This window comes from Phyllobates terribilis, unplaced genomic scaffold, assembly GCF_046119375.1.
Source record: "Phyllobates terribilis strain yellow unplaced genomic scaffold, ASM4611937v1 Scaffold_7204__1_contigs__length_39324, whole genome shotgun sequence".
Classification (NCBI taxonomy): domain Eukaryota; kingdom Metazoa; phylum Chordata; class Amphibia; order Anura; family Dendrobatidae; genus Phyllobates; species Phyllobates terribilis.
In genome coordinates this window covers 1-23,799 of record NW_027369945.1, presented here as the reverse complement: position 1 = coordinate 23,799, position 23,799 = coordinate 1, and the positions used below count along the sequence as shown (strand labels likewise).

Below are 23,799 nucleotides of genomic sequence, written 5' to 3'. Positions count from 1 at the left end.
TAGTTGGATTATATTTGATAGGGACAACGACCGTTTAACGCCTGTCAAACAGCCATACATAAGAATCATGATCTTCTCTAAAAATCAATCCAACACCAAAAGTGACACACTTCTTATGGTGGTCAAGCCCAGTAAAAGGGATAAATACAAGATTGTACCTAGAAGAAAGGTTCATAAATAAATCCTTAATGTACACAATTAAGTACACCAGATGCACATATAAGATGTATAAGTTTAAATGTTTAAAAACAAAAGCTATGATAATTATTCGTGAAGTTGAAATAGAGTTCATACTTGTTGGTCTGGTATGTTGCATCAAAAGACACAACATCACCAAAATAGGAGAAGTTCTTCCGACAAATTGGATCACACCAAAAGAGTCGAATGAAGCGGTCGGTAGAATCAACATTGTACTCGAAACAGAAAGCATGACAAAGATCCTTTTTCTGCAAAAACCGATTGATGACAATTTGAGCATCAGAACCTTCTAAGTAGGCTAACATGTCTCTTATATGATTCTTAAAATCGATAGCAGATGCCCCGATGTTACCATAACCACCAACAATTTTCTTGTATATACGATAGCAAGTCACATGCCCAATGTTTGCTTTTGAACAACCCAAAACAAATTTCTTGTGGCCATCAGTTAAGTTTCTATTTGATTTCATGAACTTACGTTGGCTCTCTATCACAGGCTTGTGTGAATGACATTCCTCAAAATCTTAAACCATATACCACAAGTTAGATTCATAATGAAACTTGATATTGGCATTGCAACCCACTCTATCGGAGGCTCTTCTACGCTGACCAGTGTTACGATTTTCAGACTTGTAACCTGCCCGTGAACAAATCATATACCTCGTAAGTACAATTTTGTGAGCTTTGTCATACCGAATTGATCCAAGATGAACCTCAAAACCACAAGAGCTGGCATATCCTCTGTAAAAAAGCATTCCGTCCTCTACAGTGGGAAAGTACATTCCTACTTTAGGTTTGATCTCAACAACACAAATAGGCATGTAATACATTGTACCACCTTGCGAAAAATCAACTTCATACGACTTATAGAAATCAACATCTTCACTCATACTCTCAATCAAAATTGAAACATTTTGACCATCAGAAACATCACAACTAGCAGATACTAATTTGGTTGAAGTGCCTGCAATTTAAAGGTTCATGAATTACATCATAAAGTTTGGCTGTTTATATAATTACTACAAACAACCACTGATACCATTGTTTGGATGTTCTACATCATAATGTTTTTCGCATAAAAACCACTGAATTTCTGAATCTGACTCAAATTTCTGAATCTGCCTTAGTTTGATCTCAAATTATAGGACACTGAGTTTGATCTCAAATTTCTGAATTTGGCTCAAACTAATCAATAAATCTTAACTAATCAACTATTAATCGAAATTTTGCCTCTTATAGAATAATCGAAGGAGGAGGCGATTAAAAAATGTTAGAATAATACCTAGATCCATGAAGAATGAAGGAGGAGGCGATTGAAGAGGGTATGCTCGAGATAACAAAGAAGGGAACCCAAAATCGCAACAAAACGGGGAGAACCTATCTCAACATCAAAATCTGCTTCAGTTCAGCCAGAAATCGAAAATCGCACCTTAGAGACGATGAACAGTGCCAATGAACAGTACGTGATGAACAGTACACGATGAACAGTAGCCGGGACAAAAAACATAACCTAAAAAGACCTAAATGCCCTTAATGAAATAAGACTTTAAAATGAGAGAGTAGATCTAGACCATTAAATTTCTGGATCTGACAGTTTGCATTTCTCACCTTAGGGAGTGTTTGCACTTGATCCTAATTCATGATGAATATATCTAAATCCCATATATTTTTTTTTATCTTTTTATATTTACAATTCTTCAACTTCAAGTTGCATAAAATTTAGGCTTAATTGCAGAAATATACAAGAGTTAGGGTCTAAATACAGATCTATTCCTATTTTTAAAAAGACGTTTTTGTACGGAACCATCATTTATATTGGTATTTATTCAAAATCACCTAGATTTCATATTTTTATTACTAGGAGCCACCCAATGACGACTTCCGTCTAATTTTGGATGGAGACTGTCATTGGGCATTTAAGCCATTTCACCGCTTCTAAAAGAAATTTGGGCGGAAACAGTCATTGGATGGCTCCTGGTAATAAAAATATGAAATCTGAGTGGTTTTGAATAAATACCGATATAGATGGTGGTTCCTTACAAATTCGGTAAATAACGGGTGGTTCCATTCAAAAAGACTTTCATAAAACTAGAAAACTACCCCTTTTTTTTGCAAAACTATATAAGTTTTTAATTTTAAAAGAACGGTAAATTAAATTATGGATATATATTTTCTTGTAACTAGAAAATAGTATGATATTATTATTTTAAGAATATAAAGTTATATACTTGATTGACATATTTGCATGCATTGAAAATAACAGAAAGATAGAATCTCAAAATTAATCACATTTTATTAAAAATCCGAAAATTTAAACATCATCCAATCTAATTTAATATACTTTTATCTATATTTCTTAATATATATTTATATATATTGAATAATTGGGGGTTTGCAAATCACGGGGTTTAAGAAATAATATCCTCTCTATTTCTATTGAATTTTATAAAGGAATTACGTTAAAGAAATTAGATAAGTGTATATTAAAATATTATATACCCATTAAATTTAAAAATAATTAGGTAAAAGAATTCTAAAAAAGAATGAAGTATCTTCTAAAATATATTGTGTAAGAAATTTTATACAATTTTTAAAATATTGTAAACACTTATATTGTAATTAAAAATGATTAAAAATACTTCTATGTAAGTTTTAAAAGGTAGTTAGGTCAAAGAATTCTAAAAAGGAATGAAGTATTTTCTAAAACTAGGTGAGGCGCGGGCGCAAGCGCCCGCGTGTTATACGATGGGTTTTTCTATTATTTCGGTGTTGTTTTATTTTACTTGGAGTCGGAGTAAACTTAGTACTATTACAATATTCGTGTTTGGTAAATAAAATGAAAGAAAGAGCATTCTTACAATAGTGGAAACTGGTGAAACATAAGTTTATATTGCATTGAGATCTTGGAACCAAAGAGTCAAAGTACACTTTATGGGGAGGCATACTGCAAAAGATAGAGAGAAAGAAAGTGAATATGGTACCTTTAACGTAAACAAACTGCATAACAATGTTCTTAAACCTAAGTCCAAATAAATGTCCTTGATTATTTCAAACAATACTAAAATTACAATATAAATGATGTGTTCAGAACCAAGATAGTAAATATGATTCTCTATTACACAAAAAGTTAACTGGCATTGCTGATTTTTTTTTGTAGAAAACTATTTTACTTAAATAGTAGGCAATGCAATGTGGTCATTGAATTTGGAATTTGGAAATAGTTGAATTGAAAGGATAAATTGAAGAAGCTGAAATTAAGGAAGACTGCATACAAAAGAAATTAAAGTCAAGGAAGTTTGGATATATAACCTGAATAAAATAATAAAACAGAAGTACAGAACTGAGTAGGTTGATATTTCATAACGAAGTCATAGCCTCTGTAACTTAGAAGGAGTATTAAATTGTAAAGTGAGTACATAAATTCTGTTCCAATAGAAATACATAAGAGCTGTCCATTACACACTTCTGTTGATTGCTAAGATTGGTAATTTTTTTATCTAGGAAACGATGTCAGTTTAATTATGGACAATGTGAAACTTGTTTTAAATTACTTGCGTTCTGGGTATCGATTAAGTGTTTTTTTGCTTTGCAACCTCAAGTGATAAAAACACACAAACACGCAGATCATCCTATGTAAATTACATTTCCTTAGTCAGAAAAACAGGGAAAGAAGGAGAATGAGATTCCAAATTTCAAACAAAATTCAGAAGAAGGAATGGTAGAAATGAGAATAGCAAACTGAGAAGCTGTTGGCACAGCAGAAATCTCAACATGCATGGAGAAGGAAGACAGAAAACGTGAGCTGCAAACCCAGATTTCAAATTTCAAAATAAAAATTAAACTAAATTAAAATTAAATAATTAGAAAATTAAATTAAAAGAAAGGCAAAAGAAGGAAGGGAGAAAATGAGAACAACAACCTGAGGAACTATTGGCTCAACAGAAATCAGAAAACATGCATGCACGCTGGAGAGTGGAAACTGAACTAACTAACTAAGTTACAAGTAATAATATAGTATGTGAAAAGTGGACTAAAGAACAAGGTATAAATAACAACTATCTGTGAGTGCAAGTGGAAGACAGGTATAGAGTTTCTGCATGAGAACATGACACATGTAAAAGGCTAATTGAGTTTAAGACACGTGTATACCACTCACTATAAAAAATAAACTACTTTAATGTTACATCTGCACTCAAATTCAACCATGAAAAAAAGTATAAACAAATATATATGTATAATATAATGCAAGTCCACTAAGCAAATTTAGTACTAAATGGGCCGATGTCTGGTCAGTGAATAGAGGGTTAGAAACTAAATGGGCCGATTTCATTAACAAAGCCCATCCAAAATAAAGTGTATTCTAAATCTATCCACAACAGATCAGCATTATATAGGACAGGAAAAAAACATACAGAAACTATATCACCTTTAGTTCATATTGTGATATTTTGTATTATTTCAGATGATTTTTAAAGTTCGTAGTATTTTCGAATATGTAATATTATTTTATAGTTGTTTTCGGACATGGAAAGAACAAGATTTTCTTACTTGAGAAGTGAGAATATATCTTCATGCATGCCCCTTCCAACATACAATTTCGGTTGTACAGGAAGTCCAGAGTTATAAGAAGCTTGGTAAACGTGCAGTAATATAACAAGGGGATAAATGCTTGCATGTGCCCACCCGCTGCAAAGACAGAAGTAAGAGAGCCAGATGGGGTCCATGCAAGAATAATCATTGCCTGAAAAATCAGTCACATTAAACTTCTAGTAAGGTTTAAAATTATATAAGCTTTAAATTTACACTTACTGACGTTGATACCTGAAATTCATGTATAAAAAATATCCACATTCGATCAAAACTTCTATACAGGTGCAAAAATGTACGGACTTCAACAAAGTTTGTCGTGGGCTTTCTCTTGCCAACTGTCTGGTCCTGCCTGTGCAGAAAAGTGGAAATTACATTGTAAAAACTTTGAAATGTGCAGATATTATGCTAATGAAACATAATAAGGGAAAACAATTACTAACCTTGGTCGGGGGAGGCTTCTTATCTGTGTGCACAAAAAAGTTAGCGTTGAGGTCCATAGCCCATCCTAGCTTAGAGTATTTCTTAGACCTACAAAAAGTCAGGAATTAGTGTGTTATTAAGGTATACCAAAGTAGTAATAACCCGAAACTTACCAGAAATATTCATTCAAATCATCATAATTTCTCCAAGCTGAATGACTTGCCTTGCCTCCTTTATTTCTTCTTGCTTCCTTTAACAGAATTGGCAAGCATAAGTGAAAATTACACCATCCAGAAAGTGAAAATTACCAAGATAAGAGTACAATCTAATAAACAAAACTTAAAATCAAACAGTTGTGTAAGCAAACAATTCAGATAATAACTTAAACCCTCATTATTTAATACAATGAATCATATATATTGATTATATGAAGAACTGACCTGCAAGGCAATTAATCATTAAGCTTTATAATTTTCTGTAGGTTGATCCCCTTTACTACAGAGAATTGGCCACTTGATGTTGAAATTGGGCACATGAAAATGCCCAAATAAAAGATAGTATAGTGAATATATAAAGAAATTGCTTTGTTTACAGAGAACAGAATTGAATGTCAGCACAAAGAAATGGGCAATGTGTATTAATCAAAATGATGATAAGAATTTGGAAAAGAAGTAAGCACAAGAGCTGCAACTTCTATGAATATACTTGTATAAATTTTAATAACCAATCACAATCAAATATGGACAGCATTACTTAATCCTTATCTTTTATTCTAAAAAAGCTTATGTTGAATGCGAAAAGAAAGAAAAAAAAACATGCATATAGAAGAGAGATATTCCCAGGGAGTTAACCATCACATATCAGAAAAAAAGTAGGACACGAGAAAAGATCAATGTTATTTTCAATTAAACCCTCACTATATCACATAAATGGTAGGACATAATGAAACCTGGCCAAGTGATGCTGCAACTACTGGCTTAGAAGAGATCTCCCAGAATAGCTCATCTATTGATAATCCAAGTTCTGCCTCCCAGAATAGCTTATATTATCAAGAACAAAATCATAAACAGTTAGTGAATGAAAAAGAGGAAAAAAAGATCTAGCTTAATTTAGAAAAACAACAATAGCTAATAGAGCAGAAACCTAGCAAGATATATCTGTAGTCTCCAACATCGATTAGAATTTAAGAAGGTCTCAGACACTAATATTCATTACTATCTTCCATCTCACAAGCATATATACTTTCAGAAGTAAACAGAAAGGTCAATCTATACTTAGCACTCCCTTCTTACTAAAAAAGTAGGATATTCTAAAGGATGCAAGCTCGAGACCTGGTCTTGTACATTCTTTCAGAACACATTTTACTGATGCTTACATCAAGCTAGTAGACGCTCACAATTGTAGGCTCCACTTGCAATTGAAAAAAAGAAGAAGCTAATTCATGGTTCTACAATTAAAAGATAGTAGATACACTATCTCAAATATTTCACTCAAATCAATAATCATCTAAGTCACAAGTAAAACCAGAAAAGAAGAAGAAGTGTGCTTATCCATTATGGATTGTCTGCATAATGCACGAAAAAGTAATTGGAAAGAAAAAGACTAAGGTAGATATACAGAAGAGTAAATATAATTTAAAAGAAGCGATAAAATTATGTGAATGGATTACCAAACCTTTAATATTTCAGGATTTTTCCATGGCCCTTTATCTAACTTTTGCCATCCTCCTTCATCAGCACATGTACAAGATCCTCCAAGAAACTCTGATAACTACTACAGGAGCAAGAAGTTTATCCAAGTCCAAAGACAAATTTTGAAAAGCATTATTATTATAGATTACAGTAAATTCACATACAAATTACCTGGCATCAATAACCTCAAGTAGCTTACTCCGAAACTTGTTTCCAAGTTCCTAGACAATTTGCATGAACATTGAAAAAATTTCAGCAAGTAGATATTCAAGGAAATTATGACAAGAAAACATATCAGACTTTCACTTTAACAATTAAAAACACATACATGGATCTTTGATGTTGTTTTTGGGCCCAGGAAAGACTTTACAGTTCTCCAAAGAAGCCTGAATCCAGGACCAACATTGACAATAAACATCTGACAAAAGGGTCTGCAACAAAATAGTGAATAGATCTATAAGTTGTCAAAGAGTCATTTGATATTCAATACAAAAAAAATTACACACATCAGGGTAATTATCACCATCAATCTTTTGAAGCCGTGTTATAAGTTCTCGAGCAGACTTGTTAAAGTTCTAAAATCCCTAGTAAACGAAGCAGAAGGATGAATATGAAATAGTCAGAAAGTAAATATATTTAATAAACAGTTAAACACCACCACACTTTATAGGAATAAGGAAGGAAATGGAGGACTAACTATGCCCTGAACATCCAAAATAGTTGTACTTGAGTCTATGTGCTTCTTTGCAGCAATAGTGCAAGCTGGGAACTTAACAGCAAAGGCTTTCTCAAAGCCATAAACATGATACCTAATAAAACGATCCATGGTTGTCACCTTCATAAGTTTGTCAGAATCAACTTTTCCCAGTTGTTCAATATAAACAGGTCTTCCTTGATTGTCAACACCATGATAGCCATGAGGATAGTACTTCAACACTTCATTTATCTCTTGGAATTCAAAATCCTTATACACAATAATATAAGATCTATTTTCAGCTAAGGAGTAAATTGATGAATAGTGAATATACACCATCAAAATCTACAAAAATGACTGCATACCTCCATAATTGCATCAGTACCAAATTCCTTCCTCCACTGAATCATTTCAGTCTACATGTGCTTTGCTTTCTCAATATCAAATCTTCTAGCTTTCAGGAACCTACAACCAGAGTTCTGTTATTAACCCAAGGAGCTAACTAATAACTTTTTAGTAGCTATACATATATACAATGAGAAAAGATCCATATAGATCACCTTAACATGACATGATAATCATCAAGTTTTGCAGGTAGAAGCTCCTCTAGGATCAAAGTCTGTCGAAACTCATCAAAAGCGTGTAGCTCTTCTACATCACGAACATCCTCAATGGAGATTGAGCTCTTTTCTTCTACTGTTCTTCTTTCTAAGAGAATGCCTCAGTTTTGTGGATTGACTTAATGCTTTCTTTTTCAGAGACCAATTTCTCGACCTCCTCTCATCTTCAGAGTTCTCAAAATAAGATGGATGCACTTAATGCTTTCTTTTTCAGAGACCAATTTGTCGACCTCCTCTCATCTTCAGAGTTCTCAAAATCAGATTTCCTCTCTCTTCTATCCTCATTACCAGAAGATCCCTCAAAGCCTAGGAAAGATATACAAAAATCATAAAGGGAACACACCTAAACACACTTCAATTAACACTCGTCCAGTGGATAGAAGCGAACTCAACTGCAGGGGTGTTTAAACTCAAAATTTGACGGAATAGAGAATAAGCGAAAAGCAGCTCGAAAATTCAATTTTTAAAAAGGAGTACTCACAAGGTCTAGCAAATCGATCAAGCGGACCAGACATGTCTTCGAATTTGGATAGATCGACTGTAGAAAATTCAGTACCTACAAATAAAAAAGAAGCTTGCATCACAATCGGAGCTCACAAATCCACTGCAAACATCAAATTTTAAAAAAACGAAAAACCCTAAGCTACTTTAACCACTGCGGCAGATCGCTACATCAACCTTTTTTTATCTGAATTCCGATATGCTCCCAAGTAACAAAACCTGGTCAAAGCGTCTTCTTCATGTCATTGTGATACCGAGCAATGGAGATGAAGAACCTGAGATTGGAGAGGTTGACATCGAGCTGATGCGGTCGGAGTGCTTGCAAGCCATATTCAGAAGGGAATAAGGCAAGGACGAGGATGAGTAAGAGTATTCGGGTCGAAGTAGATACAGATCTGGCATAAATGAAGGGGATAATGAGAGGAAGATGAGTGAGAAAATTCAGGGGTGAGCATTAGGTTTAGGGAAGCTTTGTTTCTGTGAAATGTAGGTCTAGGAGATTTTACGCGGATAGAATGAAGAGTAGAGAGGAGTGGCTCATTATGTAAATATGGCCCATTTGTAGTGTGTAATTAAAAATGGCTCATTTGTAGTGTGTAAGTAAAAATGGCCCATCTGTAGTGTGTAAGTAAAAATGGCCCATTTCTGAAACCCATCACTATTCATTCCGGGAGTTGTCACTTTTAAGTAGTAGAGATATATTGTATAAGAAATTTTACACACTTTTCAAAATATTACAAACACTTCAATTATAATTAAAAATAATTATAAAAACTTCTATTATTATAACAACATTTACATACCACTTGATAAGTCTAAATCTACATGTTTTTTGCATAATCTTTTTTGTCTCCTACTATTTCTCGTTTATTGTTTCATGTCTCTTAAATACTTTAATATATAAAACAATAGTCTCCTATTACAAATAGAGCTTCAATATTGTTAACCATGGAGATTATGTTTTCCACATATATTAGATATTTTAGTACAATAAATGTAATGACGTATCCTAAAGTAAAAATAAAATGTACAAGTAAATTAATTAATCATAAAGTTCGTGATAAATATTACAATTTTATGAGGTATTACATAGATCAATCAATATAATAGCTTGTGCAAAGCACGGGTCCAGAAGACCTAGTATACTAAATTTTTTGAATTGTGGGTCAATTTATTACCTTCAATTCAAATTCCTAATTCACACTTTACATTAAGGGTGATATCTTCTTACATTACTTGTTATGCCCCTTATGAAAGTCCAAAATTACCTTCAATATTGTAAGATACACCGGAAAAATAAAAGAAGGCTCATGTTATGCCCCTTACGACTTCCTCCGTATTTATTCTGGCATTATAGAACTTAACGATTTCACCCGCATTTAATCTGACATTACAATAATTAACGACTTCCTCATTCGATGACTAATTCATTCTATGAATACCTCTAAAATGGTTGATCGATGTCTAATTTAGATGGTTAATTCAAGAGCTCGATTACGATCTCATGTAATAATCTCGACCTTTTGTTAATCATTTACTTGCTTGTTAATTTTTCATTCTTTATTTATTAGATATTATTTTTTATGCTTCTAATACCAAGAAATAACCAAACTTTATCTCACTTGCTATTCATTTAGCTATCCACTTAATAAATATATTGATAAGTTTCAGGAGATTCAAGCTTTTAGTTATATTATTAATAATAGACTCGTCTACATCCTGCTTAAAAATAGAGGAAAAAACTCTTGTCTATGTCATAACTTCAATACCAATAAAAGTCTCTTTCCTATAGTAATCAAATACTGTGTACAATGAGTTAGAAATGCAAATCAATTACAACACTTTAACAAACTCTTAGAATAACCCCAACTCCCAAGTTACACAACCAAAAAAATTATATGAAAATCCAAATTTATAGAAGAAAATAATAATTATACAAATAAAGTTAGTCATAATAAATGTATTCTTATAATAATAATAATAATAATCTATCTATATATATATTAAAAGATTGGCTTGTTTTACCCGCAATTAATGCTCAACGGGGATGTGATATAGTTAGCGTTGAAACTGTTATAATTTTTGCAACTCCATGTTAAATATCCCAACACTCTATAAAGTTGACTATCCCCAAAATCAATAAATACATATTAGTGACTACTAATTAATGTTAAAAAAATACTAGATAAAACAAATAAGCACACTAAATATATCTATTAATGAGTACTATAAATGATGTCTTTCTCAAAAATACTAAATGATCTATTACTTCATATTTAATGCTCCTTCACTTATATATATTAAATTTGATAAATAAGGTAATTAAATTAACTTTTTAATACAAATCATATCTTAAGTGACAAAATTAAATTACATAAAATGACTCAAAATACTTTTTTCCTAATAACTATATTAGCCTAGGTTTGGCCCACCTCTAGTATTGATCTTCATCCCTCTTCCTATCGGTTGAGGTAAGCTCTTTTGACCATGTTGATCGGAATTGGAAAAGACCCTCTTGTACGCGTCCTCGAGGACAACTAACTGAGTTCATAGATGTTTTTGCTTGGGACTACATCGAGATGATCGGGCTCGCCAAGTTCCTCTTCATTCCCAGGTAAAGATAGACTTTTGCGGTAGAGTGAAATAGAAGGTAAAGGCCCCCCTATCAAAAAGTTCGAGAAGAACCTTAACTTAGAATTCTAAAAACAATCATACTTTGCCACATTGAATTGTGGGACATTGGAATGTTTTCGTTACTCAAGTCAACATTCTCGCTTCCGCTTCGTCCACCGCGACTTGCGTCGTTGCATCCCGGAGATTATGGAATAACAAAAAAGTAAAAGTTACCAAGATGCGAGGGGCAAACTTTTGTTTAACATTTTCGAAAAGACAACCTATTTGTTCGTTTACCGGGTTCAGCACGAAATCTTAAATAATCTCTACCAAGGATTGCTAAGAATTTGATACTGAGTCTCCTCCTCCCTCTTTCAGTAACAAAATGAACCAGAAGTAGGACCAAAACTGGGAGTTAATAGCATAAACAAATATGAATTTTGGACGGTAGAACGAGGGAGAGGGAGCCGTTCACATTCATGAAATCTATATTCTTTCGGTGTTTAGTTTAGTCAATGGTACCGTACCAAAAGATTGATTTTCCCCTTTGTTCGTTAAGTTGGGATTCAATAATCACATAAATCGAGAAATAGAAATGAATCATTCAATGTGTGTACTCTTTTATTATAACTTATAAATACAATTTTTGTTTTGAATTGACATAATAAGGATTTTTAAGGTATAAATGTTGACTTGGTAGAGTTCATAATTATCATTCTTTCATACATCTTGTGCAACATCGATGCGCTTCCAAAGATGAAAATCTAGTAAAAATCTGATTTATGTTCCGCATTCACAAGTCACTAGCATAACCTAGTACAAAATTTGCATACACAAGCACTCACCAATAAAGTGGGGTGTCTTGTTTTTTTCTCTCTCTTTATAACTCTTTTTTGTTACTTAGGTAATTCATTATGAAATCCCAAGCACATCAGAGATTTTTGTTCATCGATCTGGCCGAACTGGTCGTGCTGGAAAGAAGGGGAATGCGATTCTTATTGTTGGTTATATGAACTAGCCCCTTAGTTCTTGTAACTAATGATGCCTCAGTTTTCATGATAACAAACGGCCTTGTGAACTAATATGTGTATTGAGTGAGATATCGCAGGAAATCGATAGGCCTTTGAGTGAATTAGGGAGTTTATGCCTGGAAAGCAACTAGCTGAAGTTGAGTCACAGACTCACAAGAGCAAGTCAAGCAAGAAGAATAGCGCTTAACGCACTTAACCATGAGCAAGGGAACCGAGTTCCACTGGAGGGCACTGAACACGAAGAGTGAATAATCGAGCTGCAGAGAAGTGAAGAGCTATACAAAGAGGACGCGCTCAAGGGAACCGAATACACTGAAGGGGACCGAGTGCGTATAAGTGGAAAGAAATCTTTGAAGATGCTATAGAAGGAAAGATTTGATACACCAAAGATTTACCAGATTCGAGATATTAAGTGTTGAAGCAAGTTTGTTATTATACTCAGCTACTTTAGATTTAGTAGTTTATTTATTATTATTATCATGCTTTTAGGTAATTAGTTCCCGGTGATTATGCCATAGTATAAGTAGTTTAGTTCATTTACTTTTAACGTTGTTGTTGAACACGAGAGAGAGTGAGTTCATCTTGATTTAGGACTTAGATAATAATTAAGAGAGTTTAGGAAGAAACTGAGAACTGTGTGTTCGCCTAACAGTTGTAAGTCCTACGAGAAATCAATCAACAATCATTTTGGAATTAATTGTTCAATTGTTCTTAGTCTTGTATTTCCGCACAAAAGTTCAATCTTTAGTTAGGACTAAGATCTCCACGATACACAATTGGTATCAGAGCTAGGTTCAATTCCAATACGGCAATGAAGAACTCAGAGTTCAACCTAGGCATGTCCCTCAACAAGCCTCACCAGCTTCGAGAAGGAGAACTTGATTGGTGGTTGGGAGTGCACACGACGTTCATTTAAACCCAAGACTACCAATGCTGGAAAATCATAGAGCTGGGAGACGAGGTACTCCTAGAATTGAAAGAAAGAGCACAATGGCAACCAGATCACTACGCCAAAATGGAGAAGAACGCAAAAGCTCGATAACTGATTCAGTGTGCACTCACCCGTACTAACATTGACAAAGTCATTGGCATACAAACTGCCAAAGACATGTGAGAAGCTATCATCTCCATACATAAAGGAAGTGTAGAACAGAAAGACACCAGAAAGTTCACGCTTCAAAGGGAGTTTCAGTCGTTCAAACAACTCCCTGGTGAAAGCGTGTCCGCCTTCCAGTCGCGCTTCACAATCCTGATCAACAAATTGACTGCCTCTGGCGTAGTTGTCCCTCCCTCAGAGCAGACACTGGTTGTCATATATGCTATGAGCGAAAAATTCGAGCTCACTCGACGAATCGCTCTCATGTCCCCAGACTGCAAGAAGCTTCCAATAGTGGACATATTTGGCAAGTTCTTCGACCAAGAGAATGCTGATTTACTGAAGGTCTTACGAGTAAAAGAAGTCACTGGGACAGTTCTGAAGCTCACGAAGGTGCTTGAGAAGATGGATATCTGATAGAGAGATTCCATACGGCGTAGCTGACGGTTATTAGCTTAGATTTAGTGGTGTTTAGGAGCTTGTCGAGTGCATTTCCCGGAATTCGGCTTGGAGAGTACATAATATGGATTTATGGGAATCTCAAGAGTTTTTTGTGGCACAACCATGGAGATTCCATTTGTACCCATCATTGGTGTATTCAGGATGGAGCTAGAGCAAAGAAGAGCCAAGAAAAAGTGCTGAGATGTTGAGCTGAGTTCAGATGGCTCGTTCTCCCTGATCCGATGTCCGATTGAGGTGACTCCAATTCGAGGAGTTAGATACTGAAGTCTAATTGAAGACCTCAAAATATGAGAGTAATCGGAGTTGTGAGTAAAAAGTTATGGAAATTCTACGGACGCCATTTTTTTGCAGAAGCTAGCCGCGACCGCGGGTGAAGAAGCTGCAAACGCGGGCTTACAAAAGACATAACCGCGGCCGCTGGTGGATAAACCGCGGTCACGAGCGACAAAGAATCTTAAACGGGCCGAGTTTCGGAATTTCCATCCGAGATCCTTTTGTTCCAACTAAATTCTAAACTTTATTTCTTTTATTTCTTAATTTTCCAAGACATATAAATACCCTTTAGGTTTTATTGGGAGATCTCTCCCACTTTTCCCATCTTGCCTCCACCTTAGAGTTTGTCATAGTTATTAGAGATTATGATGAACTAAGTCTTCTGTTGGTCACTTTGAGGATTGAAGCCTTGGATATTATTGCATTGTGAGTTTCTAAACACTTATGTTCTATTTCAATTGAGGATTGTTTCATTATCTCTTGTGCTTGATTATATATTAATTGATATTGATTTCATCTAGGTGACAAACTAGGTTGATTGATATTGTTCATATTGCTAGGTTTAGATAATTCTATTTGAAAAGTCTTCACCTTTGGTAGCGAATTCTATTTGCATGAAATATTTGTGATTGTTTATAGAGTAGAGATTCTGAATTCATGTCGAGTATCAGCGATTTGCCAATGGTATTGTATGAACCTACTTATCTTTGATCTTAATGTTGTTGTGTTATTGAATCTTGGGATTTCCTTGGTTATAACTTACAATAAGGATGATAGAGAGATTCCATACGGTGTAACTAACGGTTATTAGTATAGATTTATTGGTGTTTAGGAGCTTGGCGAGCGCATTTCCGGAATCTGGCATGAAGAGCATACTATATGGATTTACGGAGGTTCGGGAGCATTTATGGTACCACTATGGAGCTGGATCAATGAAGTACCAAGAGAAGATGGACGTGATTGAAGACCGGGGAATGCCGGACAACGTGTCCCGGAGCTAGAGCGGAGAAGTGCCGAGAAAAGTGCTGAGATGTTGAGCTGAGTTAAGATGGCTCGTTCTCCTTGATCAGATGTCCGATTGAGGTTATTCCAATTCTAAGAGTTATATACTGAAGTTTAATTGAAGAGCTCAAAAGATGAGCGCAATCGTAGTTGTGAGTCAAAAGTTATGGCAATTCTACGGACGTCATTTTTTTGCAGAAGCTAGCCGCGACCGCGGGCTTACATAATGCATAACAGCGACCGCGGGTGGAGCAACCGCGGCCGCGGGTCTCAGACGGTCTTATTGGGCCGAAATTCGGAAATTACATCTGAGAATCTTATTGTTTCAACCAATTTATTTGTTTTATTTCTTTTATTTCTTTTCTATCTTATTTCCCAAGACATATATATAGTTTAGGTTTTATTGGGAAGAGTTTCTCTCCCACTTTTTTCCTTTTGCCTCCATTCTAGTTTATTCATTGTTCTTAGAGATTATGAAGAACTAAATCCTCCATTGTTCACTTTGAGAATTGAAGCCTTGGATATTATATCATTGTGAGTTTCTAAACGCTTATGTCCTATTTCAGTTGAGGATTGTTTCTTTATCTCTTGTGCTTGATTAGATAATTGATTGATATTGATTTCATCTAGGTGGCCAACTAGGTTGATTGATATTATTCATATTGCTAGGTTTAGATAATTCTATTTGAAAAGTCTTCACCTTTGGTAGCAAGTTCTATTTGCATGATCTATTTGGTATTGTTTATAGGATAGAAATATTCAATTCATGTCGAGTATCAGCGATTTGCCAGTGGTATTGCATGAACCTACTTATCTTTGATCTTAATGCTATCTACTATTGAATCTTGGGATTTCCTTGGTTATAGTGAGAATAAGGGTTTCTAGGACTATTTGGACTAGTTGCTATATTAGAACAAAGAGTAGGACAACCAATTGAATGTTTATGAGCATAAGTTATTAGGAATCTATGATCAATGTGTTTATCCAATGTGCTGATTTCTAATAAGTGAGCGCTTACGTCATTATTAATACAACCCAACGATTAGTTTGTTTAGCATTAGTAGTTTTAGTTAGAATTGCAATCAAAAAACCCCATTGGTTACTAGTTAGTTACAATGATAGGAATAAACTGTACTCATGCTCTCTTGGGATTCGACCCCTACTTCCCACTTTACTAAGTGGATATTGAGTTGGGTATCTTTGATAGGGATAACGACCTTAGCCCCCATCAAATGATTTCTATGACTATTTGGACTAGTTGCTATCTTAGAACAAAAAGTAGGACAACCAATTGAATGTTTATGAGCATAAGTTATTAGGATTCGATGATCAATGTGTTTATCCAATGTGTTGATTTCTGATAAGTGAGCGCTTCCAATCATTATTCATACAACCCAACGTTATTCTATTAGCATTAGTAGACTAGTTACAATTACAATACAACCCCCCGTTGGTTACATCGTTAGTTACATTGATAGAGATAAACTGTACTCAGGCTCTCTAAGGATTCGACCCCTACTTCCCACTTTACTAAGTGGATGCTGAGTTGGGTTTCTTTGATAGGCATAGTGACTTTAGCCTCATCAATATCAATGACAATGAAGAAGATAAGGACGATGATACAAAAGTCGCTCTCATGACAAATATGGTAAAGAAATAGTTTAAGAAGATAGATGGACCAGGAGAATCATCCTCCTCGACTAAGCGTGATCTAAAGGAGTACACGTGCTATAACTGTCAGGAGAAGGGATATCTTGCTAAGACATGCACCAACCCAAAATTAGAGGCCACTGAGAAGAAGGCACTTTTCTCAGCATGGGGAGAAGAAGATGATGAAGTTGACCTTCACGAAGGATTTCAAGGCAAATGTCTCATGGCCAATGCAAAGGCTCTGACTTCTGAGGTACAAACTCTTATTCCTTCCCTAACCGCTTGAACATGCTTGAAAAGAAAGACCTTATTAATATGATGAAGGGGCTACTAGAAGACACTGAAGCTTTAGAATCTCAAATAACAGAATATGAAGATGAAGTAACTGAACTACATAGCAAATATATAGACTTGTCCACTAGATTAGCTGACAAAGAAAAGGCCTTAGTAAAATCTAGGGAACTGAGTCTGATGACGAAATCTTGCGAGGGATGCAAGGGTAAGCAACCTCAAGGAGGATCTTTAAAGGACTTAGAACTCAAGGTAGAAAGCGACTTAGGGCTAATTCTTACAAAGATCACTGAATTAACACAATCTATTAATGAGAAAATGGTGAACCATACTCTCTTTGTAAAGGCTAGACCTGATATGACATAGATTCCTCCAAATGCTCAAGCGCTAATGAAAATCTCACTATAGAACTAAGTGAAAATTGAAACCTTAGACAAGGCCCTTCAAATCTGTAGAAGCAAGAATGAATTCTTAGAGAAAAAGGTTAAGGCACTTGAACAACCATTAGAGGATGACAATTACTGGTTTCATGGGGAAAGACTTGATGCAGGAGCATCCCTCAAGCCAACTACCCAAGGAGCCATCGCAAGATCTATGTCAAAGGAGATCCAAGACCTCATTCTACAAGCAACTTTGACTCAAGACTTAGGGCATGATTTGGAACCCATTGCTTCTACACTTCTGGCATGAGAAAGAAGTACTCATCCCCAACAAATCCAATGAAGACAGCCAAGCCATTGGAGGACTACAACATGACTGCATTTGGCGTTTTTGTGCAACTATCACAACTAGACACTTAGCCGGCTAAGTTGTATAGGTGTAACGTTTTCACCCTCTTCCCTAACTTTTTTGTGGAACTTATCTTAGGGTAATTTGGTCCTTATTTGAAGTATTTTTAGGTGTCAAAAGTCCGGGTTCAACCTAGGTATAAAAGCCTAAAGTTAACCTTCACTAAGGGCTTTTGATGGAATTGATGTTTGAGTAGAGTAAAAACTCCTCCTAGTTCTCAAGGGCCACCTTTGTTACTTTGAGCAGAGCTATAAAACTGCTTACTTTGCCTATTTCATCTTGTTTATGTAATTGATTGTGTAAACTTGTTGAATGAGAAACTCTTTGTGCTCATGGTATTATATCTCCATGTTGTGTTAAGTTATAACTTGTTTAGTTCTTTCTCTTATTGTATTGTGTTGAGGTTCAGTCCAAGGTGCCTTACATAGATAGAGAAGTTCTCTTCAAGAACCTATCCATTTCTTCTTTCAAAACTCTTTCTTTCTTCTTGTTCTTGCTTGTTTTCAAGTTGAACAACACTTAGAACACTTGTTCTTAGTGTGTGTTGGTTGAATACTCTAGGTCCGTGCTTGTGGGAGATATTCCTACATCAAGACTCATAATATGTATGTGAGCCAAGCCCAAGGGAATGTCACAAACATACTAGATCCCAAGATTACGGATAGGAAGCCCTTTAGAACCGGAAAGGGAAAATATGGTTATGTGAAGTACAATGAATGGTGTAGATTATGTGGTAACGATGGTCACACTATACACTCTTGCAAGAAGAAGCAAGCGCTAAGTAAAAAGGCATACAGATCACCCACTCGCACTACACGTGAAACGAGTAGCTTGGATGACGCTTCTTACTTAGTGCATGCCTCTTCAGCTAAAGGCCAAAAGCTCAATCATAGAACCTCTTCTCATACTAATCAGAAAACTAATCCACCCATAAAAGCTGAGATTCAATGGGTTCCAAAAGTTTGATTGCTTATTTGTAGGGAAACTTGAGCAACGAGAACAAATGGTACATAGACAGTGGCTGCTCATGTCACATGACCGGAGACAAGGAGAGACTACAAAGATTTCAAGAATATGACGGTGGAAGTGTATCTTTTGGTGAAAAGAGAGCTAGATAAATAACTGGACACGGAAAGGTACATATCAATGACAAGATAGAGATTCAGATGGTGAACTTTATGGAGAGCTTTCGCTACAATCTCTTAAGCATAGCTCAACTCTGTGATGAGGGACCAAACGAGGTGACATTCACCACCTCGAAGTGCCTCGTGAGAAATGATATTGGAGAAATTATCTTAAAGGGAAAGCGAGTCAGCAACACGTACATATTCGACTCCAACTTCATCCACAAGAGTCACCTCTGTCTTGCTACTATAGAAGATCAGACGGATTTATGGCATCAACGACTAGGACATGTCAACCTTAATCTTCTGCATAATTTACTTGCAAAGGAGTTGGTCCGCGGTTCACCTCTCATCAAGATAGACATCATGACACACTGTGCCAATTGTGTCAAAGGAAAGCAAGTCGGAAGCTCGCTCAAAGCTAAGCAGGACATCACAACAAAGAAACCCCTTGAGCTACTTCACATGGATCTTTGTGGGCCAATGCGTGTTCAAAGCCCTGTTGGAGCACGCTACATTTTTGTGATTGTTGATGATTACTCCAGGTTCACCTGGACCTTATTCCTACGCTCCAAGGATCAAGCCTTCTCGCACCTCATCGAGCTAGTCTCTTAACTTGAGAATTCTCTATCTCTAAAGGTGCGCTACATAAGATAAGATCATGGAATTGAATTTGAAAATGGAGATATGCTGAGCTACTGCATCAAAAAGGGAATCGCTCATAACTTCTCAGCCCCTAGGACTCCACAACAGAATGGAGTGGTTGAAAGAAAGAACCGAACGTTAGTAGAAATGACGCGCACCATGTTACTTCAAAGTGGAGTCACTCCCTCTCTATGGGCTGAAGCGGTGAACATTGCATGCTACATCACCAACAGAGAACTTCTACGTCCTTCAATAGGCAAGACCCTGTACGAGCTGATCAAAGGATACCCTCCAAGCATATCTCATTTCAGGGTATTTGGATGTCGCACCTCAGTCGCCTCCCTTGAAAGAACTCGTTTGTCAGAGCTCGAGGTTGAGCCCTTCGTTGTTGATCATGAGGAAGAGTGCAAGTTCTACAACGCACTAACTGTCATGACCCCTTCTCCAGGACAGCCCTACTCCGTGGCTCACATCCCATGGAGCGATGAGTCGAAGACGCTGAACATAAAGCTCCTGGCCAAGGTGCTCAACCTACCGACGGGCGAAGGGTACGCTTCTCTGCCCAAGAAGAATTGGCCCTCAGGCAAGCCCGAGACTCTTGATCTACTGGTGGGGAAAGCACGCCCAAATGAGATAAAGATGCATATGATGAGCTTTGGGACCAAGCTGCTTCATTACATCATGCTGCGCAACATCATCCCCAGGCAAGAAAAGCGCGACACTATAACAATTGCAGATGCATGCATGTCTGTTGTGCGAGGTCATTGAAGGCAGTATTATAGACACACCGGGCCTCATCCTTTCTCACATGTTGACATTGAAGATGCACAAGAATCACGTCCTGCCTTATCCCACATCGTCACGAAGATCATGCTCGAGTTGGGGATATACATGCCCGTAAAGGAAAGGGCATGTGAGAGCATAGTCAATGAGACTGGAATGCGCAGGTTGCTCAAGCATGCCAATATGGATGCACCCGTGAAAAAGCTAATACTAGGATCCACTCCCAGAATAGAGTCCAAGCCTGAGCCCAAACCCATGCCAGTAATCTCAGCCCCACCCAACCAATCCCCGACATCGTCGAATGAAGAGCCCCTTGAAGGAGCCCAAGCCGTTGCTACCGCCGAACATGAGCTCGGAGGAAATTCAGCTTCACACATTAGAGGTTGTGCTCCAGACCAATCAACATTTAGCAGGGCTCCGGTGTATGATAGATTGGCATCTTCATCGCATGAAGGCGCTCATGATACTGCGAAGATGCTTACGAGGATGACTACTACTGTAGCAGCTGTCTCAGTTCTCTTTAAGGCTTCTTAGACAATCCAAAAGCCCCTCAAAATTTCTTGTCCTTTTGCTCTTTTTGACTGTCTTTTGTGTATGATCTTATATTTTATGATAAGTATGTTTTGGTTCACTTACCTGCTTGCTCTAGTGCGTACTGAGACAGGACTTGACTTGATGTGTTTTCTTCAGTATCACTTACTCATTCCTCTAGAAGGCACGCACATACTAATCTTATTTTCCCTTGATTAATATTGAGCACTCCTTTTTACATGGTATCAAGAGAGGAAATATTACAGGCATATGAGTTATTTAATTTAGGGGGAACTAGCACATATGCTAAGTTAAAGGGCAATGAGTATTACTTGTTCATTGATTTAGGGGGAATTGAAAGCTACTTCCTTCTCAGCTTTACTTTATGCCTATGCCAGGATTCTCAGTTTGTCATCATTAAAAGGGGGAAATTATTGGTTATATGAACTAGCCCCTTAGTTCTTGTAACTAATGCTGCCTTAGTTTTAATGATAACAAACGGCCTTGTGAACTAATATGTGTATTGAGTGAGATATCGCAGGAAATCGATAGGCCTTTGAATGAATTAGGTAGTTTATGCCTGGAAAGCAACTAGATGGAGCTGAGTCACAAGAGCGAGTCAAGCAAGAAGAATAGCGCTTAACGCGCTTAACCAGGAGCAAGGGAACCGAGTGCCACTGGAGGGAACCGAACACGAAGAGTGAAGAATCGAGCTGCAGAGAAGTGAAGAGCTATACAAAGAGGACGCGCTCAAGGAACCAAATACACTGAAGGGGACCGAGCGCGTATAAGTGGAAATAAATCTTTGAAGGTGCTATAGAAGAAAAGATTTGATACACCAAAGATTTACCAGATTCGAGATCTTAAGTGTTGAAGCAAGTTTGTTATTATACTCGGATAGTTTAGATTTAGTAGTTTATTTATTATTATTATCATGCTTTTAGATAATTAGTTCCCGGTGATTATGTCATTGTATAAGTAGTTTAGTTCATTTACTTTTTGACGTTGTTGTTGAACACGAGAGAGAGTGAGTTTTTCTTGATTTAGGACTTAAGCAATAATTAGGGAGTTTAGGAAGAAACTGAGAACTGTGTGTTCGCCTAATAGTTGTAAGTCCTACGAGAAATCAAATCAACAATTGTTTTGGAATTAATTGTTCTTAGTCTTGTATTTCCTCACAAAAGTTCAATCTTTAATTAGGTGACAGGTGTTTTACCGGTCTCTGTTCCTATCAAAAATAAATCCAACTAACTTCCACTAGTAAAGCGGCAAGTCGGAGTCGATTCCTCAGAGAGCCACAACGATAGTTTAACTCAAATTGTGTTATCAGCAGTAAAAAGGGGGTTTTGGTTTGGAAAATTATCGAAAACAATAATAACTGAATGCGTTGGATTTTGAAAACTTATAATGATGAAAAGCTCACTCTTTCAGTCTCAGCACATTATTCTTATGGAAAGTTGATCATTGAATTCTAATAAAGTTATGTTCTTTTAAATAAATAATCTAGTTGTCCTACTCTTGGTTCGTAAATAGCAACTAGTCCAAATAGTCCTAGAAACCCTTGTTGTATGCAATAACCAAAGAAATCCTAAGGTTCAACTACTCAACAACATAAAGATCAAAGATATGTAGGCCTATGCAATACCATTGGCAAATCACCGATACTCGACACAGGTTTATAATCTCTACAAAATAAGCACTCGCAAATAGTCTATGCTAATTCTGATTGCTACCTAAAAGACAAGACTTTTCAAATCGAATTATCAAGCCTAGCAATATGAATGAATACTAATCAACCTAGTTGGCCACCTAGATAAAATCAACATCAATCAATGACAATAATCACAAGAGAATATAAAGAATGCTAAAATTATTATTAGAACATAAACATAGAATTCTCACAAACAATTCCTAGAATAATGGCCTCAACCTAAGAGTGAACTCATAAGGACTTAGCTAGACATAGCCAAGAGAAAGCTATACATAACTATGAACTAACCAGGAATGAAGGTAGAAGATGGCACAAAGGTGGGAGCTTTCCTCTTGGCTGCTGAATCTCTAAGAACTGATTGTGAAAAGTGGCAAAAGAATAACTAACTCCTTCTAACCTAAAAACTAGAGGCTAATATAGTATCTATCCTCTAGGAAATAAAATAACATAAAATAAATGATAAAAAAGGGAAAAACTGATAGATTCCCGGGCTTGGATCTGCAATTGGGCCGGGTATAATGCCGAGTCGCGATCGAGACTTTAAGTCGCGGTCGAGACATTTTCGCAGTCACTCAGAAACGGCTCAAGACTCGATCGCTACTTCTGAGATCGAGATCGCTACTTTCTTGTCGAGGTAAAGTCGCGATCGAGACATTATAGTCTTGACCGCGACATCCATGTCGAGGGCAACTCTCGATCGAGACACCAGAGTCTCGACCGAGACATCTTCTCCGTAGCTCTTCTTCGTCTTGAAACCTTCTCTCGGACTGGTCTTCGGTCTTCTGTAAGTTTCCGAGGCTGCTCGGCTTCACCTCTCAGCTTCTCCATGGGTGTAGGTGTGGTCGTCTTCTCTCTAGCTCCGTCCCAAATGCACTAGAGGTGAGTACAAATAGGATCTCCATAATATAATACCACAAAATAACGCTTAAGAGCATCCCGCAAATCTATAAGTGAACAATCATATCTGATTCCGGGAATACCACTCAATAAGCATCTAAACACCACTAATCCTAAACTAATAGTCGCTAGTTACGCCATATAATAAGCTCCTATCATTAGGACTAAGATTTCCACGATCCATACT

The 23,799-nt window shown here is 36.4% G+C and overlaps 1 protein-coding gene across 1 annotated transcript; it reads right to left on the bottom strand.

The window, feature by feature from the left end:
- Positions 1-6,642: 6,642 nt before the first annotated feature.
- On the bottom strand, positions 6,643-8,728 carry LOC141251564 (uncharacterized). The gene is given in 11 exon segments (XM_073670357.1): positions 6,643-6,714; positions 6,883-6,978; positions 7,064-7,120; positions 7,228-7,330; positions 7,404-7,483; positions 7,597-7,863; positions 7,959-8,058; positions 8,154-8,285; positions 8,287-8,367; positions 8,444-8,519; positions 8,695-8,728. Coding segments are annotated over 11 exon segments (1,098 nt in total).
- Positions 8,729-23,799: the final 15,071 nt, after the last annotated feature.